The sequence below is a fragment of the Diachasmimorpha longicaudata genome, chromosome 1 (assembly GCF_034640455.1).
Source record: "Diachasmimorpha longicaudata isolate KC_UGA_2023 chromosome 1, iyDiaLong2, whole genome shotgun sequence".
Taxonomy (NCBI): domain Eukaryota; kingdom Metazoa; phylum Arthropoda; class Insecta; order Hymenoptera; family Braconidae; genus Diachasmimorpha; species Diachasmimorpha longicaudata.
The window spans coordinates 11,556,534-11,575,920 of record NC_087225.1 but is presented as its reverse complement, the minus strand read 5'-3'; the positions used below and the strand labels follow the sequence as shown (position 1 = coordinate 11,575,920).

At 36.6% G+C, this 19,387-nt stretch overlaps 2 protein-coding genes across 2 annotated transcripts in view; one reads left to right on the top strand and one right to left on the bottom strand.

The window, feature by feature from the left end:
* Window positions 1-12,512, bottom strand: part of LOC135172952 (forkhead box protein O) — a 49,506-nt gene extending 36,994 nt beyond the window's left edge. The window contains exon 1 of the mRNA XM_064139515.1: window positions 10,570-12,512. Coding sequence (XP_063995585.1) covers window positions 10,570-11,052 — 483 coding nt within the window. The 5' untranslated portion in view covers window positions 11,053-12,512. The remainder of the gene's footprint in view (window positions 1-10,569) is intronic.
* Window positions 12,513-16,186: 3,674 nt separating this feature from the next.
* On the top strand, window positions 16,187-19,197 carry LOC135173036 (dnaJ homolog subfamily C member 8). The gene is made up of 6 exons (XM_064139620.1): window positions 16,187-16,343; window positions 16,677-16,835; window positions 17,267-17,333; window positions 17,406-17,500; window positions 17,695-17,837; window positions 18,039-19,197. Exons 1-6 carry the CDS (start codon window positions 16,266-16,268, stop codon window positions 18,271-18,273), a joined length of 777 nt encoding a protein of 258 aa, XP_063995690.1. The 5' UTR covers window positions 16,187-16,265; the 3' UTR covers window positions 18,274-19,197.
* The last annotated feature ends 190 nt before the right edge of the window (window positions 19,198-19,387 follow it).

The window sequence follows — 19,387 nt, the reverse complement described above, 5'->3', positions numbered from 1 at the left end:
TGAGCACTTCATTATTTCCATCGGAACAACTCTTAGTGGACCTCAAATACGCGACGAAAATCTTGATCATTAATTCAAGTGTACAAAAAACCAATCTCAAGTGTTATACTTTTTGTTCAAGGTTTAAAGTCGTGAAGATATGAGGCTAATTAACTAATTACATGAATTAAAGGGGAGGTTGTCATTTCGAGTTTTGTGAGCGCTTACAAATCTATCGGTATAAGAGTCTCAAGAGACTGTTGAAAAGTTTATTATGTCAGTCAGAAATCAAAATTATGCGCCAAGAGATTTCACAATTCTTAAAATTGAGAGAAGCACATTTTCTTGTAGCAAGTGAATCTTCCTCCTGGAAAGTAATTTTTTCTGTGAGTGGAATACGCTTTTGTGAGATGAACCCATTGATATGGATATCGTGCAATAACGAAATATCTATGATATCTGGGATTTATCAAATATAGATGAGGGCAAAAAGGAAATTGAATAAATTCTGAACCTGAGGAAGAGAATTTTGGCTGGCCGTGTACGTGTGCCAAAAGTACGAAAAAAATAATAAATTGAAACAAAAGAGAATAAATTGAAAGTCTCCAGTGGAGCAATAGGCCTATTTTAGACTGATATGATATATGCACGATTGTAGTCGTGCGTCACATGTGTCACAAGAAAACAAAGTCATTGCCGTGACTTATGGGAGACAGAAATATTTATGCAGGATCTGTCCTTCGACGGCTGTGACTTCTTCAGTACCTGAATTCACTCGAAACTCCAATTTTTTAGAAGAAATTACCGAGGGGAAAAATTGATATTCAGCCAAAGGGTTCAATAAAATCATATCAATTGTAGTATCAAAGAAATTCATCCCTTCAACTATTCCATTAGTACTTTAGGTCATATGCGTGAATATAGGCGCACACCTACACACACATAGGTACATATATGCTGAGGAAACATCGAGATGGTTCCACAGGTCATGGAACATGATGAAATCATGAAAATTCCACTTTCAATTTTCGGGGTCATTACAACTTCCTTCCTTCCTTCGACTCGACAAGTGAAAATCACACAGATGGAATTCAACATGTTTAGTAATATATCCAATTAGACATATTGATAGTGAAACTATGTAAATAAACCTCAGCGAGACTAAACAAAACTAAAATAAATTCTGTATTATTACTGACGATAATTTTGGTTTCGATCATATTAACGTTTTTCAACTCGGACAATTTTCAGCTCCACTTAAATATATAATTATAAACAATGGATTATCCTTGAAAGACTGAATTCCAGTGTACATAACATTTTCAAATTAAAAAAAAAATTATCGCATGTAAATGGATTGAAATCATGTGTCAGATTTACTTGAGACCATTATATTCTCAGTCTATGAATGAACACATCGCTTGTTAAAATAAAAATAATAGAAAAAGGATACACCACGTGTCGATATGGCGCTCGTTTAGGCGGCATCGTAGTTCGGTTACACAACATGATAATTCATAATTACGCATGCGAGAAACGAAAAGTCTTAGAACGAAAGGCAGCATAAAAGAAGTCGTGACGTTATACAGACGCATTTCGTCGTGGTTTCCCTCGGTTGGTGCGTTAAGATCATAGGTCGTGTACGCGTTAAGTCTGGTAGATTCAATCTGTCCAATGATCGTGGCAGAAAGAAAAAGTGGGAAAATCAAAATGAAAATGGCACAGTCCATAACAGATTTTAAAAGGTTTTTCCGATGTTCCATACTGTTCCATACTGATCCGATTTTTTTTTTTGAACCAAGATATTTAAAAAATAGATAAAAATAGTTGAATGTTGGGATATCAGAATCAAGAGTTACGCAATTTTATTGGGGCTCGCCACTGTGTCAAGCTAACCATCAGCCTTCAGCTATTAGATATGAGAATTCCTAGTGCGTATATTCGTATAGTATTATCGACGACTCGTGCAAGACAGTTCCCCTTCCCCTTTGCCGCCGTCTTCCGCGATAAATGTACGTGGTCGATAGGAATTATAGTATATTCCAGGCGGGAGGCACCACGGAATCCCAATAAAAAATTAATCACCTATCTACGTGCCCATCATGCCAATCAAATATGTATTATAATATTTACTAAATCATCGCGAAAGGACGTGAGATTTTTCAACGGGCGAAGAACTTTAAAGTACACGGAAAGTAATTTTTGATAAAAATTATGCTGCTGGAGGGCGGAACATGGGACGAGATGACAATCCACCACTGTCTAGGTGAAGTTTTGTTGGAAATATTAAACTTGGGGGGCCAATTGTTGTGATAAAACTAACCTTCGCCCCCTGGACGTGTAATTTTTACCGAAAATTTCTTTCCGTGTAGTATAAACGTGACATCAATTTGGAAAATTAAAATCTTAAATTACTTTTGAATTGAAATTACTATGAACGGAAATATTCTGGGTGAGTTTATGGTCCCTTTGATAGTCCAGTATTAGGGATAATCATTAATAGAGAAGTGTAAAGATAACATAGAGTTTTATGAGACAATTGACTTTAGAGGAACGTTTTCACTTATTGTGTTTTAATTCGAAAAGATTATCAGAGCCCACCATAGGAGTCATGGAATTTATGTAATAAATCACAGGAAATCATTCCATTCTAGAAAGCACTGAGCTATTCGATACAAATATTGTATGGTTCTAGATGATTTAGTGAAAATTCTCTCACAATGTGACCGCTGAAGGGTTAACTTCATATGGGAAATAGTTACAGTGTGATAACGCCCGTATAACAACAATTTTTCGAAGCCTATGAATAAAAAGGAAATAACTAGGTCCCAAGGAATTAGCATATTCAACAAATTTCCCAAACGCCGATGACCCCAGCCCACGTGCTCCACGCCCTTTAAAGCTAGGATTTTGATATGAGAAAATATGTGAAATATTATTTGCACATTATGACACCGGGAAATCAGTTGATGCAATTTTCCATAAGAACTTTATGAATTTCCCATAAGTACCATTGCCACTATAATCTCCAGAAATTTTGAAAGTTCTCAGAAGAAAATTTTCTTTAAATCTTTTGTCATTTTCTACTAAAAAAGGAAATTTATGAATTTAAACTTTTTTTAAATAATATTCTAACGCCCGGACTTTCACACACGTCTATTACGTCACAGTATGTGAGTGAGCTTCGGACTTATCTTATGTTACCACTTTGTGACGAAAGAACGGGGAACCTCACCACCGCGGCATTGACTTCATCTACGCATCAGAATCTAGCGGTATTTAACGTATCTTTTATACGATTCCGAGCTGAACTCAACAAAATATTAAAATACTTTCTTATTCGTCCGTTGAAAACTTTTTCAACATTAGTAGCTAAACCACAGAAATACAACGTAACCCCTGCATGAGCAAAATATTGTTATCTAAACAATCATTCGATCGTATGCATGCAAATTTGACATTTTTTAGGTACTAAAGTCTCATTGATGTGTTAATAAATCGAGATGATTTTCAACTTTATATTCTACCCGAAAAATCACTTAATCTTCCCAGTGGTCCTAAAAAAGTTCAAGAAAAAAAAAATCCATCAAGTTTTTATTGCTCCCTCAAGTTCACCGTCAGTATATTTTTAATCACGAGATTTGAAAGCCGATAACATCGACTAGGGTCAATAAAAGCGTTTACTCAGCAGATTTAATGAATAAATAATGAAGAAATGAGCAGGGGAATGAGCGTCTCCAATAGAAGGCATGTGACCACTACTTTATGCATTATCAGTCTTCTTGCTCTTTATTTCTACCAATTCTACTGGTAATAAGCTTCCGAATGGATTCATAACAATTCCATTTCCAAAATGATAAACCACAATGTCTTCGAAACTTTCTGCATTGATTCCACAAATCTTATTACACTTTTTGCAAAAGTTATTTTTCATCTCCTAAAATCTGAAAAAGCAACAGTTCCTCTCTTATTCGAGACTCGAAGAGTGTTGATCTGCTTTTCATGACGAGGCGTGAAAACTATTTAACGTATTGGTATCGAAATATGATATTTTCTTCGCGATGTCTATAAACGGTATTTCACGGACATGAAGTGAACATAAACCGTCTTTTACGGACAGTGTGATGAAAAACAATCAATCAACGGTAGTCAACAATTGCGCCTTCTTCGTGACTTTTTATAACGCATAATAAACTCAGATATGTAATTTGCATTTCAATATTCCCCGACGAAATCTCTAACATAACAAAAACAGAACAATATAGCGTGATTGTAAATACATAGGAAGAGAAGGTGGACAGGCCCCCTTGTCTCCAGCTCCCTCATTGGCTGAATTCATTTATTTTTTTTTTATCCTTTCACATACAATAGACGCCTCATATCCTTGATTTAATCATTCAGTTTAACGTCAGATACAACAAACATACTGGCATCAGAATTGCGCATTTATTTTCCTGAAATAATGATAGTGCACACGGGAGGAAAAAAACTAGACTGTTTCCACGTGGAAAAATTACAGTGGGGGGTTGTGGACACCACTGGAGCTTAGATTTGCTTAACCCAGATTCATGTTTGCCAATGTCATTACAACTTGATGGTCTACCGGATTCTACACTTGAAAGCCAACTTGAGCCTTAGGTTATTCCAAAAGCTCAAGAGGAAATTAAAATTCGTATTAAGAACTCAGGTCTAACAAGGGGTAAATTGAACTATTTGAAGAAGATAGGAAGCTATGAAGCTGTCAGGATTACCCAGGATAATAGTCTTAATTCCGTCATAATTAACACGGTCCAGTCAGTCTATTATAAAGTCATATTAATCAGAAAACATCGAGAGATCACATATGAGCTTTTATGAAAAACAAATCTCCCCTTCTCCGTATCATCGGGACTAAAAAAATAATAAATAATAACGTGTCCTCGACTTGTGATTGGAATCCAGTGTATCATGGTACCTGGAGTACAAAAACACCAGAAGTATTAGAGGAATAATCCGAGGAAAACAATCTACGTGTTAACTGGTTTCAATTTATCATTTATTACACAGTTAAAGCGTACCCACTGTTTGTATATATTATCAATCCACCTTGAATTAAATATCCTTCATTTGCATTCGTGAAGAGTGCAAATAGGGTGACAATCCTGACAGATCAAATCCACCAAACATTCACAAAAACGGAAAAGTTTGAAGTCAATACGAACTGGTTGGAGGATCAATGGTTCAACAAGCGACCTGTTGCACACTCCTTCAAGCAGTCCCTTCGTAGGCTGTTCTGAGATATTCTAACAATGACCCGATATTCTAACATTCCCCGTTAAGCCCAACGGCCTTAATTTTATTTTCTCACCGAATTTCTGAGCCTCTGAAAATAATTCGCACAAGAACATTGACTCGCACCGGATCCCTGAATCTATTACAGAGGGAATCGTCACGCAGCTGGCCCTCATGTTTGCTGAGCTGTGAACGAGCTGAACTCAAATGACATCGATCATCCCCCCAAGAAATATCCTAACCCCTCGTAAGAATGTCAAAATCATTGGGTAGGACAAGACATCGGCAGAATTTGGATTTGGATTTTGGAGAACAATTGAGGACAAATTCTGTCACTTCCAACAAATAATATTAATATTCAAGTACAATCGTGCTTGTATAAACAAGAAGAAGGGGTGAATCGATCTCCCAAATTAATTTTTATATTAATGAATGAATTGATTGAATTAATTGTATGAATGAAATGTACCACAAATTGATTCAATTAACGTGGGAACTAACTAGAAATTGAGAACAATGTTGGAACGAGCTTTTACCGCAATATCAACAAACATTGAATTTCTGAAATTAACAGTCCAATGTGTAGTCTAGAAGAAATTGAACAGTAATGATAATGAAAACGTTATTCAATAACCATAGGATTTAGAACACGGGCACATATGAACAATTTACAGTTGATAAATTGAGACTTTTAATTCTGATTGGTCGTATTGCTTTTTGCAAATGGAATTATTGTATACAGTTAATTGGATAAGATAAATAAGATAAGTAACCAATTAATTGAAAGCAGGAAATATTAAATTTCATTGAATGAGGGCATAATGTAGTGGCATCAATATGAAGGAGGTGCCCTAGTAAAAAAAAACCGCAACCTCGTCGGTACAGTGGCGGTCAATGTTACCATCTAGTACGAGAAGGGAAGAGGAAAAAAAGAGTAAGAGATCCAGCACATCGAGGAAAGAGTCGGACGAGTGTGGGATAAATGGCACGCGAGGTCATTGCCTCGAATCCAAAGATCTGATCTGTCTCTTTCTCCTCCCGGGCCCAATCGAATGATATTCCTCAAATGATCCACTGATCAAAATCCCCACCGAATCCAATACTTCTCATCGTTGAATTAATCAACCATCATAATGCGCAGTTTATGACAATTAGGAAGCAGACAATGTACTCTTGGATATATGTGAGGGAATATATACCTCTGATCATTAATAGAATGCATCATCCAGATGTTGAATAAAAATTCACGCACATTAAAGTGCTATGTAAGACTCGCGTGATAGTTACGTTTGCAAGGACAATTCCGTAGAATGAGACAGCAGTTATCTACGACACATGAGTATATACATGGAGAATTTATAGTGGTAGTCTTGCATCACGATTAAATACGCACAAGTGCATGTCTCATTACAAAAATATAACGACTTTCGACATTTCACGATCGAGCAAAAAAAATTCATGATAATTACGATAAAAATCCTGCTCCAAAATTTTTCATTGAGTGCAATTATGAGGATTCATCAGTTAATTCGTATTAACTTAACACGAATAGATGAATGAAAAAATTTGACTTTTCTGATGAAATATTTTCACAACATAAAAGCCATGTAATTTGTTCCTCAAATTCCACTTGATTCGTGACTACTGATTGCCCTAGCCCAATATCATTGACAAATGTGAAAGATGCAGAGTTGCAGATGAGAGTAATCAGATATGTGAATGCTCGATAATATATGTGATAAAATATATATGAAAATATTCGCCTTTCGCCAGTTTCATCTGCATCACACTGGCAACGTGGTATCCACCGTAACATGTGAGAGTGTACGTCAGGAGATGAGGGGGGAAATGGCTACAGCACCGAGATGTAGAGGAAGAGAAGCGGCAACGACGCGAGTACACTTGGGAGTCGTGCAAAAATAACGCGTGGAAAACCCGGAGTTCTAACTCGTCATATATATACAAATACGTATGTGTAGACATATATATGGGCATTTTGTACCGGCTGAGCCAGATCACAACTGCATGAGTTTCATTGGAAAATTACGTAGGTGTGTGCTTTACGTCGTACTCAGGAGAAAAAAATTTTGCTGAAAAAGTTGGATTATTTTTCATTTCTTTTTATCTGAAGTTCACGACTCCAATAGGATATCCTTCGTTTAAAAACATATGACTAATGATGGATGAATTAATTAGATCAAACGCAAAACTTTTTAGCATATGCAATGGATTGTAACTCGTCATAATGGATTTTTTAAATTTGATGTTAAAAAATCATAATTCCGATTTTCGTTTTATTATTTTTTCCCTGAGAACGGCTTTTGCCACAGCTACAAAAACGGCGGGGGTGGTAGGGGGATATTAAATGAATTGGCAGTCTTCCTATTGTGGTTATATAGATACGGATGCATCGAACTGTGCTTACTATTTAAAAATGGACACATTCATATCAATTATCTAATCTAGTCACGATGCATACTTAAATTAACTGTTTGAGGTGAAAGCACTCCTGTCTAATAATGACTCATTAAAATGACAGGTCATAAACCGAGTTCCTATGATCATAAAGTACACACAAAAAGGAAGACTCCCTCATGATCATTTGAGCTGACCCTTTCATATCATCAGTTTAACACCTTATAAACAATTAGTTATTCTGGAATATAATTTAAATGGCGCTGAACATCTGGGAATCCCTTCGATTTTTCCCACAATATCATTTACAAATTGAAAGTTAAAAAGAAGAATCAATCTTGTGATTCATACGAAATTCTTCAAGGTAGATTACCTATCCGAAAAAATGCAGAAATAGGGGAATCCTCGCTTACCTAACTTCATTCTTGCGCACGCACTATTCAATGAGTAAATGACCCCGAATAACTTACGTCATAATCAAAAAATCAATAGTAAAAATGTTCAATTTCCCGTTAATTTTATTTACGTTGCAAATAACCCATGAATGTGAGAATTGAAAAAAAAGCTGCATCGAACCTTCCTATTTGAGAAATCAAAACATTCGAGGCGGACAGAGTAGTTGTCGGGTAGCTTTTAACATCGTACTACTCTGGGATCGACGCCACGTGCAATATTCTCATTGGCAAAGTTAACGGAAAGTTGGGTTCCTCTCTGTCGCTGGTTGTCGGATCGGGTCGGAATGCAGATGCCAAGAGACGGCCTTGGTATGCCGTGCGCCACTGGCCTCACCTACCAATCATTCTGTATATGTGTATTGCCTTACAGTCGTCTCTCTTCTACGCGGTTGTAGTTTTAACGCATTAGCACAGTTAATCTGACACATAATTCTATGGTTTCAAACTAGCCTTCCCTTATCACAAAATCGTTTGTCTATTGATAGTATCTCAGGCACCGAAAACTTATTTAACAGCAATGAGAATCACTCGCATAACCAAACACCCGAATTCTTGAATTCCTTTATCATTAGTCTATCTAGTTTTTTTTTCCAAATTTTATGATGTTGAAACATTGGTATAGGTTGGGCTTTCAAGAATTCTGGCGCAATAAGGAAGTTTGGCGAGTTAGACGATCAGCAGGAACTCATGAAAACCAGTTAACAGAAAAAAGTGGAAATGTTTCCTCGTTATGGGACGTTTAAAATCGGGAATTTTTTCAATGGAAATATTCCAGATGAACCACGACCTGTATCCTAGATGTCTCCTGATTTAAAAAATGAACACATTGAACAATAAATTTGAGGAAACCTTTTTTGCAAATAATACTATTATCAAACATATTTGTCGATTGATGCCAATTCAACTACCAATGAGTTATTGAATAACAGTAAGACTTACTCCATAAGTTGCATGATAAATTCTGCAATTCGTCTCTTATCAGTTTGTTCAATTTTTTCATGTTCTACGATGTTAGAGCATTGGTATAGGTTATCTTTCAAGAATTCTGGTGCAATAGGAAAGTTTTCCTAGTTAGCAAACGCGGTAATTCACAGGAACTCAGACAGACCAGTTATGGAAAAAAAACTGGAAATGTTTCCTCAGTTTGGGTTGTCTAGAAACACGAATGATTTTCAATGGAAATATTCCAGGCGAATCGTGACATCTTTCTAGTATGTCCATTTATCTACGCAATGGATGCCGTTGAAAAGGAATTCCAGAAGGCCTTTTTTCTAGCTGATGAAATTACCAAAGAAAAAATGGTCTTTGACATTCTCTTCTGCAACCATTCATTATCAAGGTAATTAAATATTTGAGCACTTCAGCATTGATTTGCTTTCGCAATCGCCATTAAAGAGAAATTTACATTTCAGGGACGTTCTAGTCGTAATTCTTGGAAGTGACATTGAATTCGATTTACACAGTAAAAAATCCAATGTGGACCTTACATAGATCGGTACGGTACATAGATCGATGTGGAATCAACGCGGAATTTTACACGTGGCTTTTTATCATGCAGACACCGGTAGAATATTCAATAAAGAATTTATAGAAATCCCCCATCTTACGGAAATGATTTGCCAAAATTGTTATGCGGCAAAAATCGACACAGATATTATTTTCGCTAATATTTCCACGGCCAGAATGAATATTCCCAAATTCACGTTTTTTCAAACCGGTAGAATAATTAACAACGAAAAGCTCAATTAGTTTAACAAGAATTACACTTAAATGATTCAGAATAGCCATTTAATCAGTAATTAAATCAAAAATGTTTTCTAGAATTTATATAATCTATAATGACAACCGAAATATATTCATAACTCTGTTAATGGGTAATTCTGACCGTCAAAACATTAATTACTATAACAATGGAATCAAAATGGTATTCCCGATGAGCATAATAAAGAAAAAACTTTCCACTACGCAAATAATCAGTGCACATTATTGAATACTTATCTAATTAACGATAGAATCTATCTCAATTAAATATGTCTAGAGAAGAGCTAAAGAAAGATAATGAGTGATAATGGAGAATGAACAAAACATTAATAGTTGGGCAGTCAAGTATGTTGTACGGTAATCATGTTTCATTTAAGAATCGATGTTATATACTGTTTCCCATTTTGTATCGTCAAAGGACATCATTACTGTAATAACTCAATGATAAAAAAATAGAAATTTGTGACAATAGCAGTGAAAGTTTCCATTTTTCATTTTCCATTGATACAAAAATGAAAATAAAATCTGTGATATTATTCCCAGTCCAATTAGATGTTCCTTTTATCAGGTTATCTCATTAATAGGACTATAAACCCTCACCACAACCTCTCGACATGTGCAGAACGTACCTCATGAATTTCCCGAATTCATGCAAAATAAAATAAAATCATAATATTTAAAAACTCACCTTCCATCCGGCACTACTATTGCTGTCGCCCTTGTCCTTAAAATACGGTACATTCTGCACCATCCACTCGTAAATCTGTGAAAGTGTGAGTCGTTTCTCAGGTGCACTGGTGATGGCCTGTGTTATGAGATCAGCATAGCTTAAATTGCCCCAGGCATTTCTTCTCGATGAATTTTTCTTAACAGGAAGAAGTCCCGCCCCTTGTGCAATGGTACTCTGTTGCGGTGGTGTACCACTCTCAACTCCATCCTTACCAATTCCATTACCACCACCAGCATTACCATCAACATAGCCATCAGGTCGTGGCAATGGCCACGTATTGGATCGTGCACGAGTTTGTGGTTCAAATCCATTCTCAAGATCGAAGGATAAGCCCTGAGGTGTGTGTGGCTGATCTGGTGGTGAAAGTGATGGTGGTGGTTGAATTGTCGCTGGGACCATTATTGGTCCCGTCGCCGAATCCATCATACCGGTATCGTCCATAAAATCCACTTTGAATACTTGTTATCCACACTTCTTTTTTTTTCCTCAAACACACAAACTTTTTCTTCGACAATAAACACTTGCACTGTTATTCAACAAAGCCAGTTGCTTATTAGTTCGGTGGGTGTACAACACCTGAGCAAATGGCAAAATGAAAACAAATGGAGAAAGAATCTATCGCCGCACGTGGCGCTGCCGAGAGAACGATCAAGTGTTATTGAAGCCTCAAGAGTCGCTACAAAATGCGCGGGACTTTACGTGTGTAGTTAAGTGTCGGTGAAGTGGGGACGCCAGCAGTTGCCCGGAGGGGATGATAGAGGGGGTAAAGCACGTGGTCCAACAATGTTTACCAAGCGACAGGTCACGTGGTCATGTTTTGAATGGGAAGTTTGATTTCTCTAGGTCTCGTCTATTTGTACTCTCCGTTTGTTTAAGAAAAAAAGAGCCAGCCCCGGACTTCTATCTCATTGTTGATTTCTTCATAGGTAAGTGATTGGAGTTTTTCCCCAACAGCATTGGAGGATCAAGCCAATTTCACACGCCACAAATGAAATATTCAGTGGATAATATGACTGAGAAAAAAAATAATATTGATACAGAACTGATGATAACACTCGACCTGTGATGTGACGCTTTGATATTCCCAAAGAATTTCAAGGCCGTTGACGCCTCAACCGCGTTATAACTCACCCGGGACTTCTATGCCTTTTGCCACCACCACCACCACCACCATCAACTGAACCCGCGGAATTTCAACGTTTTATACTCCAACGTGGACCGCCTCTCGCACGAACGTACGATTACACACACTCCTGGATTCTTTTTTATTATCTTTTCTCTGTCTTTTTAACACTGTCTCGCTTTATTTTTTTTGGACGTTCCCACTCCACTACCAACAACGATACCCACTTCGATGTGGCCCCCGGGTCTCTTAGATCAGGTCCGCAACCGCACCAAAACTGGCTGTGTACAGTCGTTTTCACGTATCGTACAATTATGGATGGAAATATCCCAGCGATGTATATTTTTATCACTTTTTTTTTTCTACACGTCTGGTGACAAAATCAGCACTCAGGAGGGGGGCACTTGTGATACTTGTTTTCGTACTCTCTCACTCGAGCGAGAAGATACAACCGGCTGTCCAGATAATTACCGTGAAATCAAGCAAAACGTCACAGTCAGCGAAAAAGATTTATTGAAACACATTAAAAAAAAGTAGTTTATCGCTTTTTTTTCCAAAGTCGATCGCAACTTGAATTTTAAATGATAATCTTGTCTGTACACGTCAAGGATAAAACGTATTGAAATTAAAATTAACCACGAGGTCGTATTACGCGTCTCGTGTGTATGTAAAATATAAGAAACGAAATGAAAGAAAAACTACGAGATATTGGCTTTTTGAATTTATCAAGTTGCCGGCGAGGCAGCGCGGCGCGTACTGCCGTACCGCCGACGATAACTGGTTTTCTCGTTCAGCCAGTGAAATACGTTTACGGAGATTACCGATTGTACCCGAACATCTATAGGGCTCTCACTACGGCAAATGAATTCGTGGCGCCTAGCCTGAATCCCCCTCTATCGCGTTGACCCACCCCCCCCACACACCTCCCGCCCCTCTACGGTCGCAGGGCAATGTGACCCACCCCTTGCCCCTTTAGCCCGCGAGCTACTTCATTCGTCTCACTCTCTCCCTCATTTTTCCTCTTATCTCGTCTCTTTTGCGTTCGATGCGCGAAGAACTCATGATTATCCGTGGATCGGAGCGCAAAGTGTGTATAGACTCTCTATTTTGAGTTTTACGCATTTGTCAGAGGTTCCGAGGCACTCGACGGTCAATGATTTTTTCTCGACCCTGATCGGGGTGATGAATGTCTTCGAGAGTGAAAATCAATTTTCGGGAGAAGGGAGATGAATTTTTTTTTGGGCCCAGAGGAGGCTGCTCCTTGCCGTCGTCGATGACATTAACACTCAGACGCTAAAAGATTGGGTGTGGGTGGCACGTCCACGGGCGGGGGTGGAAGGGAAAATGTACCGCTTGGATGCCACCGAATTGGATGGCTTCCGGCTGAAGAAAGACAGATACGTTTTGAGGAATTCATTCCGCGAGACCCAGGAGACATGACGCGGGTCACGGGGTAATTAGAAAAATGGGCAGCGGGAGTTCAATTCGGAGTTCTTAAATTTTAGTTAGAAAGATCTGTGTTGAGAGGATCATTTGAGAAGACGTAGGTCGGGGCTTGAATATGCATCAGGGAATTTCAAAATTTCAATTTAGAGGGACGTAAATTGGAAGCTATTGCAGTGGTATGAATAAATTTCAGTTAAGAAAAGACGGTTGCTATAATTTTTAAGTGGCCGTGTTACTTTGACGGAAATTACCAGCAGCGTAAAAAGTTAATCGTTGTACCGCTTCGCACTTAAATAGCTAATTTATTTGAAATAATATGTATTGATCTTATTCTCACGAGAACCATGTCCCATTTGTTATCGTTCGATTTTCGATAAACCAACTTTTCTTTCGTACTTGAAAAATATTATGAGACAAGTATATTTCTGAATAATCTCCTCAAGATATGTCTCTTCATCTAGAACACAATAAATCGTTATCAACGGTTTTCTCTGTGCGTTTATTTCCATTCCTGAATTATTTTATCAGCTCGTGTGCTTCGAAATAAAACTCTAACGATTGTACAAGATGATAAGATAACGGATTCGATGAGAATTCTGTGCATCACTTGTACGTAAGAGTTTTAGCGTGCGAAAGACACCACACGGTGGCAATTAAATCGATGTAATAGGTCTATGGAGGGTCTTTTTTAAACTTACGACTTAGGGGTACGGGGGAAGGAAGACATTGAGTTGTTACAAACGGCCTTCCTTCCATTAAAGAATTCTCCTCTTTAGGGAATGCGAGAGGTCCGGGGAGAGTGCGGAACTATCAGTTAGCTGGAGGAAATAAAAACGCACGCACACACCCGGATAATTCAACTCGTAATGGTCGTTACATCGACGATGGACGATAGACGACCTTGCGAGTTGCGCATCCTGGGAGGGATAAAAAATTACATTTACAGACAAGGTTCAAGTTATTAATAACATTTAATGATTCAAATCCGTTAGTACATCCTATAACCGATTGTTTGAAAAAACGGATGATTAATATGTCGTTAGGCCATATTGTCATGAGAATAAGATTACGAGTGTCAGATTTATGCGGAAGACTGTAGTGAATTTCAATAATTTATGGAGAATTCTTGATATTACAAGTCACTTCTTCAAAATCTATTTTTTAAATAATTCATTTCCTACGTTGTCACGAGAGGCGATAATTATTTGCATATTTAAGGATTTTTTTCTACTTTGTTGAATAATATTCATTGAAAGAATAATCTTTATCTTTGAGAAATTGAACAAAATCACAGGGATACTACGGTATAATACTCTAGGTCGAATTTTCATTTTTCTTGCTCGAACATATAATTATGCTAATTCGTTGATTGCCGTTGCTTTGAGGTTAAAAATACTAGTTGTGTTTGGAATATCGATTGAAATGTTCGTGAAATCGCAAATTCGATCTCAATGTAATTCAAAATGCCTCTGTTATTAGGAGCACATCACGTAAGACTTTGACTCAATTAATGTTGAATTGATATTGAATTAATGCTGTACTTTGTTTCTTTTCTATTTCCTCAATTTAGACGTTTGTCTGTTCGCATTCAACTCAATGTCTGATATATTATGTCTGTCAAGTCCAAAATATTTAACTTTTACAAATGTCATGTCAGGTTAGGAGAAATTATTTTGGAGTTTACTTTGGAGAAATTTCCAAAATTGTTTTCCACCCCACGGGATGCTCCGGTAATACTAAATTTTTTCCAAATTCAGGACGCACCGGAAAATTTATTTTTAAAATTTAATTCAATGTTTAGCAATATCTGTAACATTGTAAATTGAATCTAATTTTGTTAATAACTTCTTCGCCATTAAAGTATCTCACGTAACACCTTGACTCAATTAACGTTAAATGGATATTCAATTAACTCTACAATTTATCACTTTCGAATGATCCCAGTTCAAGAATGTCAATTTTTCGAAGTGACAAGTTAATGCCTCAAAAGCTGGTTTTTGAAGATAACTAATGTTGTCCACTCTAGTCATAAAAAGAAATAATTATTTCGAATTTTCGAAGTCACGTTCGCACAGCGAACAATTTCCCTATTTGAGAAATTAAATAAAATTGGAGGAATACGATTGCATAATCCTCTATTTATGTTTTTTTTTCTGCTGTTTCACGCAATCTCATCCATTCTTTCATAATTATCGATGGACTCGAATGATGCACATGAGTTTTATAACACGTGATGACGTGATGAAATTATGAAATACATCTCATGGCTCGTAACTTCATCCTTCAAAGTGTCATGAGCCATTTGTTGATTTTATTCAGCTAATTAAGTATTGATTCGATCGATATTAGCAACATTATAGAGTATGAATAAACTCCCGTTGAGTCGTTAGATATAACGAGAAAAAAAAATGGCGAAAGCTTTTAATATAAATTCAATCATTGATGAATGCGAGAACTTTAGCCACTAAATTAGAGCTTCATTTATACGTTGAAACAATTATCAAATATTGACACTCATAGTAATTTATATTACGGACTTGGAATTGTGTTTTGATCATTTACCATTGTTCAAACCTAAAGTGTTAACGATTTCTGAATTTTTCACCTCGTAGAGGTTTGAAAAGATACGAGATACCATATAGCATATAGTCTCCTCCATTCCATTAAAAAAATTATACTTCCAAAATAATTAAGGTTTAATCTAAGTAGATAATAACCCCGGAGATAATATAGAGTAATTTATTTTTTAATTTCGATTATCTCTTGGGCTTTGAAACATTAATTTTCTACAAAGACTCAGTTTCATTTCGCCATTTGCAAATTGGTTACCGTCAATAACACTAGACTAAGCGCAAATCAACGGAGAATATTTCTGTTTATATTGATTTCCATTTAGTTACCCATTTCCGATGTCAATCTTCAAAGTTCAAGTTATGTTTACACTACTAAAAATTCCAAGGATTCTCTTGATGACTTGGATAAAAGAACTCACACGTTGCAGAGGGCAGCAGTCGTTGAAGTGTGATGTGCTCTCTCTCCCCTCTCTCGCTCTTCTCCGGGAGGGGGTGAGGTAATCGTAACAAAGATGGCGGCTTCCAACTCGAGTATATCAGGTGAATTCGAAGAAAAGAAGGAAGATGAGTTCAACGAATTTTACACTGAAGTGAGTCAAAACATAAATTATTCAATAATTAGTAAAATATCCTCCCAATTATCTACTCAGAACATTCTCGAATTTGTTTTCACCACATCATGAAAAAGGGATGTAAAAAGTTCCAAAAATGTCACTTGTATTTATCTCTTCTGTTTATATTCGTGAATAACAAATTACTAATTAGCAAAACAATCCAAGTTTGCATTCTAGACACTGATGTCCCCTTTTCTTGAGTGTTTTCATTCTGGGGCTCGATAATTTTGCGAGAACGACATGGAGCCTAACCTCTTAGGTAGTTTTGTTCACCAGGATGAATAATTGACACGTGAATTTGATTCTCAGGTTAAGGAAATTGAGAAACGTGATGCTGTACTCACACCAAAGCAACAAATTGAGAGACTCCTGCGTCCTGGATCATCGTATTTTAACTTGAATCCATTCGAAGTACTTCACATTGATCCTACTACAACGATTGAAGAAGTGAAGAAGAAATATCGTCGAGTGAGTACCTTACACCCGTTGACACTGACAATGACAAAAAACGGTTCTTAACCGGTATGATGGAGTACCTGAAAAAATATAAAAAATCTTACTCAGTTTATTTTATACGCGATTTTATAAGCGAATACGCCCATCCGCCACGGGGCAAAAGTCCAACAATAACAAACGAATTCGGAGCAACGTCTGTCACTCGTCACACCCCACCATCGTCATATTTCTAAACGCTGATAATTTTTCACAACATTCGGCAAAGGTCGTGTGTAGCATCATCCTGAAAGTCAATATAATTGTAACTAAAAGTTACTGACCTGGGCTATGGCTCTTCTGAGAGAAATAATTTTTTTCTAAAGAACATTATCTCTTGGCAAAATATTTTCATGGCCTCCACCAACATTATAATATGCACAATATAACTTTTGTTGTTATTACAGATGTCAATTTTGGTGCATCCCGACAAAAATCAAGATGATGCAGAAAGAGCTCAACAGGCTTTCGAAAGTAAGAAATCGGAATAAAGACTTCAACGAATCTGCCACTTAACAATTAAACCAAACCTTTTCGTACTTTCAGTTGTTAATAAAGCCTGGAAAACTCTGGAAAACGAAGAATCACGGGCTAAGTGCATGGATGTTATCGAAGAGGCGAAAGCACGGACAGATCACATGGTAAGAATTTCAAAGACAGTAAAAAAATCGAAATGTCGTTGAGCGTATCAATTGAATCCAATATATTAAATAATTATTCCGTCGTCCAATCAGATTTTGTTGTTTCGAGTTCAGAGATTCGAATTCTATGAATTAATATTAAAAAGATATGTTGTGAAATTGAATACAATAAAAATGTTAATTAAAAATAACAGATAGCCGAGAAGAAGAAAAAATTGAAAAAAGAAGGAAAAGAGGGTGCAGCTGTTCCCGTACTTGAGGAAGAGAGTGAAGAAGGTTACAGCCATGCTGTATGGGTGATGACAATGAAATTATTCGCAGATATGGAACGTAGAAGGTAATAACTTCAAAGCTTATATTCGAGATATTCCTTTATAATCCGTAAACTAAATTTTCTTGTGCCCGAGAGACATTTAATGTTTGTCTACGAAGTGATGAGAAATCTAAGAAGACTCCTTTGAGTGTTAGTTATTTTGAATCAATTCCCCCAATAGAATATTTCGTAGAATACTGTCTAATGGAAAAAAATTTTTGCTAGACGGGAATTAGCAATGAGAGATGCGGAACAGCGCAAACGTAAGCGTGAAGAGGAACTCAGTGCCGAGGCGCAAGCAGCAATGGAAAAAGAGTGGCAGAAAAATTTCGAAGAATCTCGACAATCGCGTGTTGACAGTTGGAAAGCATTTCAATCGGGTTCAGGTGCAACTAAACAGAAAAAAACGAAAAAACTAAAGGCCTTCAGGCCACCAAAAACGAAAGCTGAATCACGATAATGAATCATGAGTACTGAATAACCCTTTGGTCTGCGGCCAATTATAATTTCTTCGATTGAAATTAAAAATAGTTACTGTGTGACTGCAGTGATTGATCAATTTGATAATTGAATACATTTTCTTTCTCATAAAACTCTTGATGTACAGGGACATGCAATTGAGGCTATTGCTGTCAAATTTAATCAATCAAAATGAGGAGTCAATGGGTATATGCTCAAATATCATTCGCCATAATCTCAATTATGTAGTTTTGATGTGAATAAATTTATTTGTACACTCAAGGACACTTATCAATGCTGTTAATGAGACATTATGTGGTATGAGGCCGTAATTTTCATAATTCAATCATCAAAACTTGTAGTGCGTGAAAAACGAAATGTTTTGAGTGTGAAGAGAGCGTAAATTAATGTAATGTATGAATGAATACGGAAACAAATGGTATACATGGTTAGTATTTGAATGGAAACGTTTAGATACTTCCTCACAACTGGAAAAAAAATTGCAATCGAATTGTCATGGAGTCAAATTATTAACTATTTACAAACGAATTCTCATATTTCCCTGTCTGTGTGTTTTATTTCAAGGATGCATCGTCCATACATGCATAGTATCATTGTGTAATAACTGGTGATTTATGGAAATACGAGGTAAAAATATTTTTCTAAAAATAATGACAATTCATGATTTTCGGTGCGTAATATACTGACATCATTGTAAATTATTAAAATCGAGGAGACACGTTGATCAGCCTGGGGATCAGAAAAGCGAACAATGAAGCAAATGAAATTAGATTTTTTAGTCTATTAGTCAGTCTAGATAAATAAGTGTACTTCTTGTTTTTCGAATGCAGTTTAATTCTGGTAATCGTTGATTTTCTAATTTCATTCAAATTCAGCAATATAAATAAATTTAAGTAAATGATTATGTGTTGTGTTTTATTAATTTCATATTGGTTGTGTTTTTGCCTCAGTGATGAGAAGTATTTTGCAGGAATACAGAAAAAATGAAATTTCACTGCATAGAAAATAGGCGTGTCATGAACACTATACGTAACTTCAATTTTTGAGCGTAAAGAATTCAACTTACGATCAAATCTTGTGCGGAATTCCAATAT

Excerpts from the sequence above, each read along its gene's own strand:
- LOC135173036 (XM_064139620.1), top strand. The coding sequence starts at position 16,266 with ATGGCGGCTTCCAACTCGAGTATATCAGGTGAATTCGAAGAAAAGAAG. Across the intron at positions 17,334-17,405 it reads AGCTCAACAGGCTTTCGAAA|TTGTTAATAAAGCCTGGAAA; the intron begins GTAAGAAATCGG and ends TCGTACTTTCAG. Across the intron at positions 17,838-18,038 it reads GCAGATATGGAACGTAGAAG|ACGGGAATTAGCAATGAGAG; the intron begins GTAATAACTTCA and ends AATTTTTGCTAG.